Genomic DNA, 15187 nt, shown 5'->3' with positions numbered 1-15187 from the left:
CCGTCGTTTCATTAAACTGCCCACGGGCCTTGGCTGTCTCTGGTCCGGGCCGCTGCCGGCACAATTCCATCATTTCGGTCTCCCTCTGAGGAACCTTGCAATTACCGCTGGATTGCGTCCAGCCTGGAGCTGTTCCGCCGCGTGCTGCTCTGATGGTAAAATTACGGAAAGAGCCGGACGCAAACGCCGTCATCTCGCTGCGGGGAAGCAGGGCTCGGGTCTCTCCGTAGCGGCTGTGGCGCGAAGCAACGGGGCGAAGTCGTGGCACTGCTTGGCTCCGGTCCCTCCGCCTGTTCTAGGAGGAGAATGAGAAGCGGCTTCACAGCTGCTGCTTTTAAGGAGCGGAGCTGAAGTGGGAGGAGGAAACTGGGCTCAGGTGTAAATTAGCAGTAAATTGTTGCTGGTTAAGAGGCCAGAAGCTGCGAGGGGTTCTGCCGGCTGCTCCTCGGCAGCCGGGCTGTAGGTGTTTTCCTGGAGATGCCTGGTGAGTGCGTTTTAAAACGTACCTAATGTTTGCGCTAATCTTGCCCTGCGCGGGGCCCTAAGTTTGCCTTTCTCTGCTGCAGTCGCCTGCCTGTTGGAGCGTTCCCGTACGCCCGGATGCGGTTCGAGGCGACGATGCTCTCGCCTTTCGTCAGGCGTGGACGAGGTGGGTGCTGAAATCCCCCGTTGCAGGTGATGGGGTTTGGGGGAAGGGCTTCTTCACGCCGCGGAGAAAAGCACCTCTGAAGCTGAGTGAATCTTACGGCAGCAGCGGTGCTGCGGGGTTTGATTTGTGATGGATGGGGAGCCAGCTGGAGAGGGCTGAGCTGGGCTCTGTTTTCGGGGGCTCTGACTCTGCGCAGGGTGCCGGTCTTAATGCTGGGCTTGGAGAGCTGTCAAGGTTTGACCAAAGTCCAACAGTTCCATGAAAAATCCGCGATAGCTACAGCAATAAAAAGCATTCCTAGAGTGGAAATAACCATGCCAAGGGAGAGGCAAATTGCCATCCATCGATCGGGTCTAAACGCGCGCCAGCAGCGAGGTGTCTCGGTCCCTGCGGGCTCGCCTCCATCATGGCCAGTTGGATTAAGCTGCCGCTGAAGCTCCAGCTGTGCCAGGGGAGGTTTAGATTGGATATTGGGAGACATTTCTTCATGGAAAGAGTGGTCAAGCACTGGACCAGGCTGCCCAGAGAGGTGGGGGAGTCCCCATCCCCAGAGGGGTTCAAAACGCGGGCAGAGGTGGCACTGGGGGCCATGGTTTAGTGGGCACGGGGGTGTTGGGTTGATGGTTGGGCTGATGATCTTAGGGCTCCTTTCCAACCTTAGTGATTCCCAGTTTTACTTTCATTATAAATAATCCAGCCACCAAGGCAGGAAACATGAAATTATTCCTCTGCCTTTAATTGGTTTAGTGGTGGACTTGGTAGTGTTGGGTTACTGGTTGGACTGGATGATCTTAAAGGGCTTTGCCAGCCTCAACGCTTCGATGGTTCTGTGAAGGTGTTTGTGTTGAGAGGCCGAGATACGCAAACCCCCTCTCCTGCCCTGGATGGTGTCGGAGCCTCCGAGCGAGCCCGGAGCTCACGGTCAGACGTAGAAATGGGAACGTGCTGCCTCCTCCTTCATCCCCGTGTCTTAACCTGCGCTGAGGCTGTGCTCAGCAACAACCTCGTCCGCCTCCCCGATCCCGCCGCCTTCCGGCTGCTCCCTGGACGCTTTGCTCCGAAGGCAAAAACGCTCCTGGTCTGCGCCGGAGCTCCAGCCCCGGGGCAGTCGTAGCCTGTCATTTGGTGCCGTTTGCTGTACGGCTTTGGATTTAATTTCACAGCAACCTGTCTGGTTCAGACTTCTGAAAGCCGCTGCGATATGTGTGTGCAGGGAGGGAACGACTTATTTTAACAGCAAAAAAAAAAAAAAAATAGACGCCTGCTCTTCTCCCTCAGTGGGCTGTCAGGGTAGGGAATACCCATGGTCTGGGCTGGCTGGGGTGGGAGTGACGAGATCAGTAACCCCCTTCCCGATGGTTTGCAGTCAGAAATTTGGGGAGAGTCCAGCTTGGATCACTGGAATTGGGTAGATTTAGGTATGGGAGGGGCGGGATGTGCGATTGTGCAGCCGGAGGTTACCCGCAGCTTGCAATGACCGTGATGCTGAGATCCGAGATGCTTTGCGATCTCGAGTGTCCGGAGAAACCAGCACCAACCGCAGCAGCCAATCTCCCTGCCAGGGATGGACCCACTCCTGGTTTTATCCCATCGCCTCCGGTTTTATCCCATCGCCTCCGGTTTTATCCCATCGCCTCCGGTTTTATCCCATTGCCTCAGGTTTTATCCCATCGCCTCTGGTTTTTAAGCCCTCAGGCCAGGAAAGAGCCGTTCCCCTGTCCCTGCTGCGATGCATTTTGCTCCGGTTCTATGCATCGAAGCCTTAAGGCTGCGTGCGAGCTCACGGATGCTCGGACACGGAGACAGAAGGGAAGGGGGGGACGCGGAGATTTGCCGGTGACGATGTGGCACACGAGTCACAGCTCGACGGGACTCGGCGGCCCCGAGGCCAGCGAGGCTCCGCGCTGGGGCTCGTTCGGCGCGGGATGGGCGCATCTCCTGGCCAGCCCCGGGTGCCACCCACGCAGCGGGCAGGCGCGCGGCTTTCCGGCTCACGTCCTCAGCCTCCCGCAGCCCTGTCCCAGCCCAGCTGGGTTGAAGACCCCAGTAGCTCAGCTACGTTCCCGCTTTGGGGTTATTTCCAACAGGATCTCAATTATTTCTCCCCTTCCAGTTCCCTAAATCCTTCCCTGGGCTGGTATCACTGGTGTGGACTGGTGCTTGGCCCCGTTTGCCCGGTCTGAGCTGGCGTCCGGCTGCGTGGCTGATAAGATGTCACTCCGGGCACGCGTTCCTACCCTCGCTGTGCTTATTTCGGCCGCGAGCACGCTTTGCTCTTGGCACAGGATGGTTTCCCGCTGGGGTCTGGTTCGTGCCCGCGTCGCTGCGAGCTCGGCGCAACCAGGGCAGAGGAAGCCTGGCCCCGTACCCGCCTCTGCCGCTGGATCGCGTGGTTTTGGGGCTAACGCCCTGGATGCTGAGACCGGCTCGGCTCGTTGCGTGCGGGACGCAAGAAGCAGGGGAGGGGGGCTCAGGGAAGGTCCTGCTTGTGCTCCCAGCCCTGCTCAGCCTGGGGACCCCCCGCTCTGCACCCAGCCCCGGCCGGAGCAGCCCGGGCACCGGGAATGCCCTGAACCCCCCGTCGCCGGGAGGGAGCTAGGCTGGAGCACTCGCAGTCCTGATTTCGCGACCTGGGGCGAACGGGGGTGGGTTTGGGTACCCCGCGCCTCTGTTTGCCTCCCTGTGATAACCACGGTTCTTCCTCGCGTCCCCCCACCACCCCTGCAAAAAGATGTCGGAAGCGTTTGTGCCCTGTCACAACGGAGGGGCCGGCTCTGGCCAGCCCAGGCAGAGACGATTTGATCCCAAGAAATCCAAATTCACCCCCGAGGAGGCCGTGACTCAGATTTGCCAGGCTGCATTTCCATCTGCCTGCGGCTGCGGTGGGCGGCGGGAGGAGAGGTTGCCGTAGAGGGGCTGAGCGCTTGCCAAAGCCTCGCGGCTTCGCCTTTCCACCGCCGTGAATCCCCAGGGGAGGGGAACCGGGGGCCGGCTGCTCGCGCCCACCCCCCCGTTAGCCACCGTCGCCTCCGCAGTCACCGGAGCAGCTTCAACCCAACAGCTCCGGCAACGGGATCCCCGCTCCCGAGGGAGCTTCCCCGCCAGCGTGGGCAGCCCGGGGGAAGCATCGCCCTCCCTTCGGCTTCGCTAAGAAGCAAAAACAAGGGGCGAGCCCCCCAGCCTGCCGCCGGGGCCCCCCCCAGCTCCCTGCTTGCTGTAGCACAGCCCTCCCCGCCGCCTCCCTTCCCCGGGCTGTTGCAATGGACTCTCCCAATGCTCAGCGTGTGTGTCGGAGGCTGCGGCGTTAACGCTGGGTCTGGTACCCGTGAGCTGTTTTCTCGCCGTATCTCTGCCGGAGCATCCTTCCTGGCGGCGCAGGAGGCAGGCGCCGGAAAGAAGGCTGGAGCGGAGCGAGGGGTGAGACAGGTAAGGAGAAAAAGAAATGCCTTTCGTAAGGCAGAGCCCACTCCTCTCCCTGCTGCTTTTAATTAGCATCCTCCGAGCCGCCAGCTGATGGATGAGGGGTTCGGCTTCTCTTTTCCATTCGGTGTGGCCATTTTGTCCTGGAAAACCTTGCCTCCAGCCTTGCTCTGTCTTTTTACGTGCGTGTTTAAGAGCCTCTTGTCATCCTTCCCGCGCCGTCGTACGGCCAGGGGAATCTCTGCCCGCGGGGATGGGGATTTCGTCGCGGGGCTGGATGTTTATCGTGGTGGTACCGGCAGGTTTTGGGGAGGGGGAGCGCCACAGCTCTCTGGGGGTGGCAAGGGGGGGGGGTGTTTTTGGAAGATGACCTTGGACACAGGCGATTTAAAACTCTGCTCCCTTGTCGCCATGTTCTTGCCGTAACGCAAAAAGGCTGGGGGCTGCGGCGGCAGGGGGGGGGACGGACCCAGACGAGCCCTAACGTGGGACCTCCTGGGGGGTTTCGGGGTGCGCGGTGAGGCAGGGCTGCATCGATCGCTGGCTCCGATCGGTCGCGTGGCAGGAGGACGCGGGTCCGGAGCCCAATAACCTTGTCTAGGGCTGGTGGTGACTGCTCCGGCTAACGCCAGGACGGGGCTGGCAGGGCCAGTGGCGTGGGTTTTGCAATCAGAAGAGCATTTGGGGGCGGTCCCGCCCCCCCGCCCCTGGCTTTTGCACCTAGGGGGGCTGCGGTTGATGCGATTTCTGGCTCCCTTGTGCAATCAACCCCCCCCCCCGATCTCAAAAGCATCCGCCGCTGCCGCGCAGCTTTGGCTCGGCCGCTCAAGGCTCCCGGGCTCGTGCAGAGCGGCCTTTCCGTCACGGAGCCAAGCCGTGACCTTGCTCCCCGGCCCCGTCCTTTTTCCCCGGCAGGGATTTGGCCTCTCTCCGCTCCCCTCTTCCCTTTGCCGGTTCCCTATACGTCACGGTCCATATAACGGCATCCCGCGGCACGGCCGCAGTGGGAGACACCGCAGGGAGCTGCCAGCCCGGCTGGAGCAAAATGACCTTGGCCATGAATCGGCTCCTTCCAGGGGCCTCGGGTGCCAGTGGGTTTAATCCGAGGAGGGGACCGGGGGTTCCCCGGGGTGGGCACGGGGCTGGGGTTGCTCCCGGCCGGACAGGGAGGAGAGGGCAGTAGGTGCATCGCTGATTTTTACATTGCTTAAAAGCACCTGCCTGGCTTTATTCAGAAATTGGGGGGGCCGTGCCGTGCCGCAGCACCGTCCCCGCACCACGGCCGGGTCCCTGCCGGCTGCACAGAGCCGGCGTGGGCTCCCGCCCCGGGGGGACACGCTGCCGAGAGCCCCGGCTATTTCGGAAGGGCTAATTTTAGCCTCCCCACCGTGCCCTGTCCCCTTGCTCGGGGAGGGGGGACCCGGTGCCGGCTGCGTCCCTGTCCCTGCGGCTCAACTCCGGCCTCGCTGTCCGCGTCTGGGATAAAAATAGCATTTGGGGGGGGGGGGGGGGGGGGGTGTCACGCTGGCCCCCATGGCTGCGGGTCCATCCCTGTCACGAGCTGTGCCGGGCTCTGCGAGGCTCGGGGAGGGGGTGCGCTGCTTGCCCTTGGCCTTCGCCGCCTGTGAGGGGGGGGTGCTGGGCTGGGGAAGGGGGTGCAGGATGCGTGGGGACGGGGAAATGCCACTTGCAGATTAGAGCCTCCGGGGCGTAGCCGGGTGCCCCCTCTCCCCCCCCACCCCCCAAAAAAGCACCCAGCGGCTCTGCCCCGGCAGCCGACGCCAGCGGCTCTTGCCAAAGCCAGCCCGCAGCCAGATCCCTTCTGGAAGCCTCCCGGGGAGCGTGGCCTGGCACACGTGGTCCCCGGCGCGGGCTCTGCCGTGGGCCGCCGGCTCGGAGCCGGCGATGCCGCCAGGTCACCATCGCCCAGCCCGGGACCCCTCCGAGGGCCCCAAACTCGCCTCCTTGAGCCCCCTGCCCCAGGGCACCGCGGCGCTGGGGCTGCACTGGAAGGCTTTGGGGACCCCCGTGACCTTGGGGGGCTGGCCCCCTCGCCATCCCGCCGGTGCCGGTGCTGCTCCATCCCCCGGTTCCTGAGGAAAGGGGGCGGGGGTCAGCCTGGCCGGCCTAGTTTTTGGGGGTGACTTGCAATCCTGGGCGGATGGCCTGGATGTCCCCCCCGGCGTCCCCCCGATGTCCCCCCCGGCTCCCTCGTCCTCTGTCCCCCGTGGGGACGGGCGCGGGAAGGCCAGATCGGGGGGTGCAGCCCAGGGTGGGGGGTGCTGTGCTGAGGCCCCCTCCCCTCAGCCATGGCCAGGGGGGTCCCCTGGCCCGCGCTGTCCCCGGGGACCCCCCCCACTTTTGGGGTCACCCTGTGCCTCCCTGGGGTCAGCTGAGCCACCCCAGGGGGTCCCTGTCCCCAGGGTCTGACCCCAATTCTGTGACACCCCCTCGCCCCCCGCCCAAGGGTCCCCTGAGCTGGGCGGGTGTGGGGGGGTGCAACTGCGTGGCCACACCCCCTGAAGCTCATTGGCTGAACAGCTGGGCCAGGCCTCCGCGGCCCCATTGATGCCGGTGGGGTGGCCACGCCCCCCGGAGCTGATTGGTCCTTGGCGCGGCCGCACCTTCCCGGCCCCATTGATGGGTGGCGGGGGCTTCTCCCTCAATGGGCTGGCGGGGGGCAGCGGTGGGACAGGGGGGTCCCCATAGCCTGGGGGGCCCTGGGCTGCCGGGGGGGGTTTGGGGGGGCTGTGGGATCTTCCCGCTCCCTGCTGGGATCCGTCAGTGCTGGGATCCCCGCCGTGGGTCCAAGCTGGGGGGCACTGTGGCCATTGCAGAGCTCTGGGCTCAGAGCCCCCCCCCCCAACCTAAGGGACACCGGGGGGTCCCCGGGTGGGTGCCATGGGGCAGGGGAGACGTGGGCCGCCCCCCTCGCCTTTCAGCTCGCCTCCTTGGGCCGTGCGGATTCGTCCTCCCGCTCACGGCGTTGAACCCGCGGGTGCTGCGCTCCCTTCTCCCCCAGATTTATTTATTTAGGAAGGGCCGGGGGGGTTTGGTCCGAACAAGCATTCGGGGGAAAGGGAGAGAGGGAGGCAAACAAGTGCCATAGCTCGTGGTAATCCACGTTATTAGACACTGGAGAACCCACCCTGGATCCCACCCTCAGGGTCTAAATCCTGCTGAAACGCAGGTGCCTGGGAGCGATTCCATCCTCCGAGCGAGGGGAGAGGGCACCTGAGCACGGGGGGGCTGGCATGGACCCGGTGTCCCCCGGAGCTGTCTCCATCCCGGCTCCCGCTGCGGGTGCCTGGCCCCGAGCTCGGGTGAGCCCCCCGCTGCCCCCTCGCCATAGGGTGGGGGTGCCCCAAATCCTCCTGTTTCCAGCCGAGATGGGGGACCAAGTGCTGCGGGGGGAGCTGGGAGCGGAGCAGACCCCGGGGTGAGGTGGGCTGCGGGGCTGTTCCCATCCTAAAATGGCTCCTGCTTGTGTCTGGGCTCCTCAGGTCTGGGCCAGCGTCTGGGGTCCCCCCGCGTCCCCTCCCAGCCGGTGCCACGCGGATGGGTAGCGCCGTCGCCTGTCTCCCCGCATCCCACCGTGGTCCCCGGCTGTGAGGGTGCAGCCCCTGCCGCAGAGACCCCCGTCCCCGTGTCCCGGCCCATCCCACCGGCACCATGGATGAGAGCTTCCGAGACCGGACGGCATTCATCCGGGGCGCCAAGGACATCGCCAAGGAGGTGAAGAAACATGCGGCCAAGAAGGTGAGCAAGGGCATGGACCGCGTGCAGGACGAGTACACCAAGCGCTCCTACTCCCGCTTCGAGGAAGAGGAGGACGATGAAGACTACCCGCCCCAGGACGGCTACTACCGGGGGGGCGAGGGGGCCAACGAAGAGGAGGGGGCTTCCAGCGACGCCACCGAGGGTCACGACGAGGAGGACGAGATCTACGAGGGCGAATACCAGGGCATCCCCCGGCACGACTCGCTGAAAACCGGGGAGCGGCTGGGGGCCGAGGCGGCCGTCGGCGCCTTCGATGACAGCGAGGGGCAGCGGCGGAAGGACAAGGAGGAGCTGGCGCAGCAGTACGAGCTCATCCTGCAGGAGTGCGGCCACGGCCGCTTCCAGTGGACCCTCTACTTCGTCCTGGGACTGGCCCTCATGGCCGATGGCGTGGAGGTCTTCGTGGTGGGCTTCGTCCTGCCCAGCGCCGAGAAGGACATGTGCCTCTCCGACTCCAACAAGGGCATGCTGGGTGAGGAGGGGCCGGGGCGGGGGCACCGGGGATGTGGGGGGGACGGGAGCGGGCGGAGGGATGTGGAGGCACCCGTGGGATGTGGAGGCACCCGTGGGATGCAGGGGACACGAGGGACAGGAGGACATGGAGGGGTGCTGGGAGACGGGGGGTGTGGAGAGCTACGGAGGCATGGGGGGGACGCAAGCAGGTGGGGATGTGGAGGGGCAAATGGGATACGGGGGGACGTGATGGACAGGAGGAGACAGGGAGATGTGGGGAGAGATGAGCAGATGGGAATATGGGGGGACATAGGGGATATGGGGGGACATAGGGGATATGGGGGGATAGAGGGGGACACGAGCAGATGGGGACATGGAAGGACATAGGGGATATGGGGGGATATGGGGGACACGGGGGGACATGAGCAGATGGGGATATGGGGGGATATAGGGGACATAGGGGTCATAGGGGATATGGGGGGACATGGGGGATATGGGGGACACGGGGGGACATGAGCAGATGGGGATATAGGGGATATGGGGGGATATAGGGGACATAGGGGATATGGGTGGACATGGGGGATATGGGGGACACGGGGGGGACATGAGCAGATGGGGATATGGGGGGATATAGGGGATATGGGGGACAGGGGGACATGAGCAGATGGGGATATGGGGGGATATAGGGGACATAGGGGATATGGGGGGATAGAGGGGGACACGAGCAGATGGAGACATGGAAGGACATAGGGGATATGGGGGACAGGGGGACATGAGCACATGGGGACGTGGAAGGACATAGGGGATATGGGGGGATATAGGGGATATGGGGGACAGGAGCAGATGGGGACATGGAAGGACATAGGGGACATGGGGGATATGGGGGGACATAGGGGATATGGGGGGATATAGGGGATATGGGGGACACGGGGGACATGAGCAGATGGGGATATGGGGGGATATAGGGGACATAGGGGATATGGGGGACACGGGGACATGAGCAGATGGGGATATGGGGGGATATAGGGGATATAGGGGACACGAGCAGATGGGGACATGGAAGGACACAGGGGATATGGGGGGATATGGGGGACATCGGGGGATGTAGAGGGACACGAGCAGATAAGGGATATGTGGGGACACGTGGGATATGGGGGGACACAGGAGGGACAAGGGGACACAGGGAGATGTGGGGAGACACGAGCAGATGGGGGCACAGGGCAACGTGAGCAGACAGAGGGATGTGGGGGGGCCCGGGGGGCCCGGGGAGCTGTGGGGGTGCGGAGGGACAGGAGGGCACGGGGGGACGTGAGAGGACGTGGGGGGACATGGGGAGATGGCAGGACAGAGGGACACGGGGGGACACAGGAGATGCGGGGGCTGTGGGTGGCTGCCATGGCCGCGCTGCGGTGGGCTCCCCCCTTCTCCGTGGTGCCCGCTGCAGCCGGACCCCCGCCGTCATCGCTGCCGTTACCGGTCCCCCCCCTCCCTGAGGCCTGGCAAACTCGGGGCAGGAGTGGGGGCTACATCTGGGGGGTCCCGGGGCTGGGGGCATCTCTGCCCCCCCAGTGCCGTGGTCCCTGAGCGGAGCGGGGGGGGACGCAGGCATTCGCCCTCCACCCCCCCAAACACGGTTGGGGGTCGCTCCCTGCTCCCTGCGAGGGGACCCAGGCGCCCCGGCCGCGCTCAGCGTGGTGGGGTGGGGGTCAGCGCCACCCCCATGACCCCCCAGCACCGAGCCCCTGCCCCCAGCGCTGTCACCCTCCGCCGGGTGACTGGGGGTGCAGGTCCCTGGGTCCCCCCGGGACTGACACGGCCGTGTGTCCCCCCCCCGCCAGGGCTCATCGTGTACCTGGGCATGATGGTGGGCGCCTTTCTGTGGGGCGGGCTGGCCGACCGCCTGGGCCGAAGGCAGTGCCTCCTCATCTCCCTCTCCGTCAACAGCGTCTTCGCCTTCTTCTCCTCCTTCGTCCAAGGCTACGGCACCTTCCTCTTCTGCCGCCTGCTCTCGGGCGTGGGGTAAGGGGGTGGGCACAGCGCCGTGGAGGGGACCCAGGCATCGGGACCCCCTGTGTTGGGGGGCTGAGCTCCCTCCCCGTTGCCAAAACTCCCCGCCGCCCCCCGGTTGCTGCGGCGGTGGGGGTGCCGGGGCGGGCGGTGACACCGTTCTGCCCTCCGTCCCCCAGCATCGGCGGCTCCATCCCCATCGTCTTCTCCTACTTCTCGGAGTTCCTGGCGCAGGAGAAGCGTGGGGAGCACCTGAGCTGGCTCTGCATGTTCTGGATGATCGGGGGCATCTACGCCTCCGCCATGGCTTGGGCCATCATCCCCCATTACGGTAAGAGCCGCCGGGTGCCGGAGCGTGCGGCGAGTTTGGTGGGTCTCAGCGCCGCCGCCATGTCCTGTTCCCCGTCTCCGTAGGCTGGAGCTTCCAGATGGGCTCGGCGTACCAGTTCCACAGCTGGAGGGTCTTCGTCCTGGTCTGCGCCTTCCCCTCGGTCTTCGCCATTGGGGCGCTCACCACCATGCCCGAGAGCCCTCGCTTCTTCCTGGAGGTGAGCGGCCCCCGGGGGGGGATGCAGGGCTGGAGGGGGTGGTGGGGTTGGGGGTGCAAAGGGGGACCCCGAGCGGGTGGTGGGGTGGTGGGGAGCTGGGCAAGGACCCTGCGCTGGTGGCAGAGGTGGGGGGACCCATGAGGGGAACCCCAGGTGGGTGGTGGGACCCAGGCAGGGACCCTGAGTGCGTGATGGAGATGGGGGGACCCGGGCAGGGACCTCCAGGTGGGTGGTGGGACCCAGGCAGGGACCCTGAGAAGGTGATGGAGATAGGGGGACCCAGGCAGGGACCCCAAGTGTGTGATGGGGATGGGGGGGACCAACGCAGGGACCCCCAAGTGTGTGGTGGGACCCAGGCAGGGACCCTGAGGGGGTGATGGAGATGGGGGGACCCATGTGGGGAACCCCAGGTGGGTGGTGGGACCCAGGTAGGGACCTTGAGCCAGTGGAAGAGATGGGGGACCCAGGCAGGGACCCTGAGCCAGTGGAAGAGATGGGGGACCCAGGCAGGGCCCCCCAGGCGGGTGGTGGGACCCTGAGGGGATGATGGGGATGGGGGCCCCAGGCTGGGACCCCCAGGCGGGTGGTGGGACGGGGCCAGGACGGGTGCCAGGGTGAGCCCAGGCCCTGCCTTGCAGAACGGCAAGCACGACGAGGCCTGGATGGTGCTGAAGCAGGTCCACGACACCAACATGAGGGCCAAGGGCCACCCCGAAAGGGTCTTCTCGGTAAGGTCCCCCCACCCCGGGGCTGAGCCTCCGGGCACCTGGCAGCTCCCAGGGGTGGGCTCCTGGAGGAGCAGGGGGCTGCAAATTCCCACCCCCGGGAAAAGCACCTCCCGGTGCCCAGCCCGGCTTCAACAGCTGGGGAAACTGAGGCACGAGGTGGGGACGGGTCTCAACCCGGGAGCCTTGGCCGAGGCTGGCGCTTCCCAGCGTCCCCAAACTGTCCCCCGCAGGTCACCCACATCAAGACCATCAAGCGGGAGGACGAACTCATCGAGATCCAGTCGGACACCGGCACGTGGTACCGGCGCTGGCTTGTCCGCTTCCTCAACCTCTCGCAGCAGGTGAGGCCAGATCCGGCGCCAGGGCGGCCCCGCTCCCCCCGCTCCGTCCCCTCGTCACCTCTCGTCGTCCCCCCCTCCCCGTAGGTGTGGAGCAACTTCCAGCAGTGCTTCGCGCCCGAGTACCGCCGCGTCACGCTGATGATGATGGCCGTCTGGTTCACCATGTCCTTCAGGTGGGGCGGGACGTGTGGGGTGGCACCCAGGGGTGCTGTCACCCTGCGACATGGCCGGGGCAGCACCGGGACGGGATGGGACAGGATGGGATGGGATGGGACGGGCAGCACCGGGATGGGATGGGATGGGCAGCACCGGGATGGGATGGGATGGGATGGGATGGGATGGGACGGGCAACACCAGGATGGGACGGGACGGGACGGGACGGGACGGGCAGCACCAGGATGGGATGGGGCTGGCAACACCAGGATGGGACGGGCAGCACCAGGATGGGATGGGATGGGGCTGGCAGCACCAGGATGGGACGGGCAGCACCAGGATGGGATGGGATGGGGCTGGCAGCACCAGGATGGGACGGGCAGCATTGGGATGGGACGGGACAGGATGGGACAGGATGGGATGGAATGGGGCTGGCAGTACCGGGATGGGATGGGATGGGACGGGACGGGATGGGATGGGATGAGATGGGCAGCACCGGGACAGAGCTGGCAACGCCAGGATGGGGCAGGCAGCACCGGGATGGGACGGGACGGGCAGCACCGGGACGGGACGGGCAGCACCGGGATGGGATGGACAGGACTGGGACGGGACGGGCAGCACTGGGACGGGACGGGCACCGTGGCGCCCGGGCTCAGCCCCTCTCTCCCCACGCAGCTACTACGGGCTGACGGTCTGGTTCCCGGACATGATAAAGCACCTGCAGAACATTGAGTACGCCTCGCGCACCAAGCTCTTCACCCGCGAGAAGGTCCGGCACTTCACCTTCAACTTCACCCTGGAGAACCAGATCCACCAAGGCGGGGAGTACTTCAACGACAAGTGCGTCCCAGGGGGTGCTGAGGCCGGGCCCGCTCGTTGCGTGAGTGGAGGTGATGAGCTGGGCTCTTCCAAATCCAACCCCACCAGGTTCATCGGCCTGAAGATGAAGTCGGTGACGTTCGAGGACTCGCTCTTTGAGGAGTGCTACTTCGAGGACATCACCTCCAGCAACACCTTCTTCAAGAACTGCACCTTCATCTCCACCGTCTTCTACAACACAGGTAGGAGGGGGGGGTCAGGATGGTCCCCAAGGGGGTGACGGAGATGGAGGTGACCCCACCAAACCCCTTCTCCACCCCACCAGATCTCTTTGAGTACAAGTTCATCAACAGCCGGGTGGTGAACAGCACCTTCCTGCACAACAAGGAGGGCTGCCAGCTGGACTTCAGCGACGACAACAACGCCTACATGATCTACTTCGTCAGCTTCTTGGGCACCTTGGCCGTCCTCCCCGGGAACATCGTCTCGGCTCTCCTCATGGACAAGATCGGCCGCCTCCGCATGCTGGGTGGGCGTTAAAGAAGAAATTTGTTACGCTGCGGGCGCGGGCATGGGTTGCCCAGGGGCATGGTGGGCAACCATCACAACCGTGGTGTCTCATCCCCGGAGACGTTCAAGGTCAGGGTGGACGCGGCTTGGAGCTGCCTCATAGAATACCAGGTTGGAAAGGACCTCAAGGACCATCTGGTCCAAGTTCTAAGGTTGAAGATGATCTGGTTGAAGACGTCCCTGCCCATGGCAGGGCGCTGGACCCGATGACCCTTGAAGGTTGCTCCCAACCCAACCCAACGCAACCCAACCCAACCCATTCTATGAGTTTATGATCTCCTGCCTCAGTTTCCCCTTCCTCGACGCGGCAGGTGGGGAGGATGCTCGTCTCCTCTCCCATCCCTGACCGTGTCCCCGTGTCCCACCACAGCCGGCTCCAGCGTGATGTCCTGCGTCAGCTGCTTCTTCCTCTCCTTCGGCAACAGCGAGTCGGCCATGATCGCGCTGCTCTGCCTCTTTGGCGGTGTCAGCATCGCCTCCTGGAACGCCCTCGACGTGCTCACCGTGGAGCTCTACCCCTCCGACAAGAGGTGCGGGGGGTGAGGTGGTGGATGCTGGGGGTGAGGTTTTGGGTGCTGGGTGCAAGATGTGGGGAGCTGGGTGGGAGGTTTTGGGTGCCAGGTGGGAGTTTTTGGGTGCTGGCTGGAAAATGTGGGGAGCTAGGTGCAAGATTTTGGGTGCTCAGTGGGAAGTTTTGGGTGCTGGCTGCCAGATGTGGCATGCTGGGGGCAAGGCATAGGGTGCTAGGTGCAAGATTTTGGGTGCTGGGTGCAAGATTTTGGGTGCCAGCTGCCAGATGTGGAGTGATGGGGACAAGGTTTTGGGTGCTAGGTGCAAGATTTTGGGTGCTTAGTGGGAAGTTTTGGGTGCTGGCTGCCAGATGTGGGGTGCAGGGGGCAAGGCATAGGGTGCTAGGTGCAAGATTTTGGGTGCCAGATGTGAGATTTTTGGGTGCTGACTGCCAGGTGTGAGGTGCTGGGCACAAGGTTTTGGGTGCCAGGTGTGAGGTTTTTGGGTGTCAGCTGCCAGGTGTGAGGTGCTGGGCGCAAGTTTTTGGGTGCTGGGTGCCAGATGTGAGGTTTTTGGGTGCCGGCTGCCAGGTTTTGGGTGCTGGGCACAAGGTTTTGGGTGCTGGGTGCCAGATGTGAGGTTTTTGGGTGCCGGCTGCCAGGTGCGGGATGCTGGGCACAAAGTTTTGGGTGCTGGGTGCCAGATGTGAGGTTTTTGGGTGCCGGCTGCCAGGTGCGGGATGCTGGGCACAAAGTTTTGGGTGCTGGGTGCCAGATGTGAGGTTTTTTGGGTGCCGGCTGCCAGGTTTTGGGTGCCGGGCGCAAGTTTTTGGGTGCTGGCTCTAAAGCACAGAGTGCCGGCTGCGAGTTTTCGGCTGCCACCCGCGCCTTGCCGCGGGCGCAAGCCATGGGCTGCCGGGTTAGAAGCGGTTCCTTGCGCGGTGGGGGGGGGGGGGGCACCGGCCGCGATGCCACCCCCCGTGTCCCCGCACCCACCGTGTCACCCGCGTGTCCCCGCACCCGCAGGACGACGGCCTTCGGTTTCCTCAACGCCCTTTGCAAGCTGGCGGCCGTGCTGGGCATCAGCATCTTCACCTCCTTCGTGGGCATCACCAAGGCCGTCCCCATCCTCCTGGCCTCTGCCGCCCTGGCCCTCGGCAGCTCCCTCGCCTTGAAACTGCCCGAAACGCGGGGGCAAGTTTTGCAGTGA

At 64.6% G+C, this 15187-nt stretch overlaps 1 protein-coding gene across 1 annotated transcript; it reads left to right on the top strand.

Annotated features, from left to right (window-relative positions):
- Positions 1-7741: 7741 nt before the first annotated feature.
- On the top strand, positions 7742-15187 carry SV2A (synaptic vesicle glycoprotein 2A). The gene is made up of 12 exons (XM_075724334.1): positions 7742-8321; positions 10141-10321; positions 10489-10640; positions 10724-10857; positions 11496-11585; positions 11816-11926; positions 12011-12099; positions 12755-12919; positions 13007-13140; positions 13224-13427; positions 13839-13998; positions 15004-15187. Exons 1-12 carry the CDS (start codon positions 7742-7744, stop codon positions 15185-15187), a joined length of 2184 nt encoding a protein of 727 aa, XP_075580449.1.

The sequence above is a fragment of the Pelecanus crispus genome, chromosome 22 (assembly GCF_030463565.1).
Source record: "Pelecanus crispus isolate bPelCri1 chromosome 22, bPelCri1.pri, whole genome shotgun sequence".
NCBI classification, from domain to species: Eukaryota; Metazoa; Chordata; class Aves; order Pelecaniformes; family Pelecanidae; genus Pelecanus; species Pelecanus crispus.
The sequence above is the reverse complement of the archived record's forward strand: the minus strand, read 5'-3'. Positions and strand labels throughout refer to the sequence as shown.

Excerpts from the sequence above, each read along its gene's own strand:
- SV2A (XM_075724334.1), top strand. The coding sequence starts at position 7,742 with ATGGATGAGAGCTTCCGAGACCGGACGGCATTCATCCGGGGCGCCAAG. Across the intron at positions 10,858-11,495 it reads GCCCTCGCTTCTTCCTGGAG|AACGGCAAGCACGACGAGGC; the intron begins GTGAGCGGCCCC and ends CCTGCCTTGCAG. Across the intron at positions 11,586-11,815 it reads ACCCCGAAAGGGTCTTCTCG|GTCACCCACATCAAGACCAT; the intron begins GTAAGGTCCCCC and ends TGTCCCCCGCAG.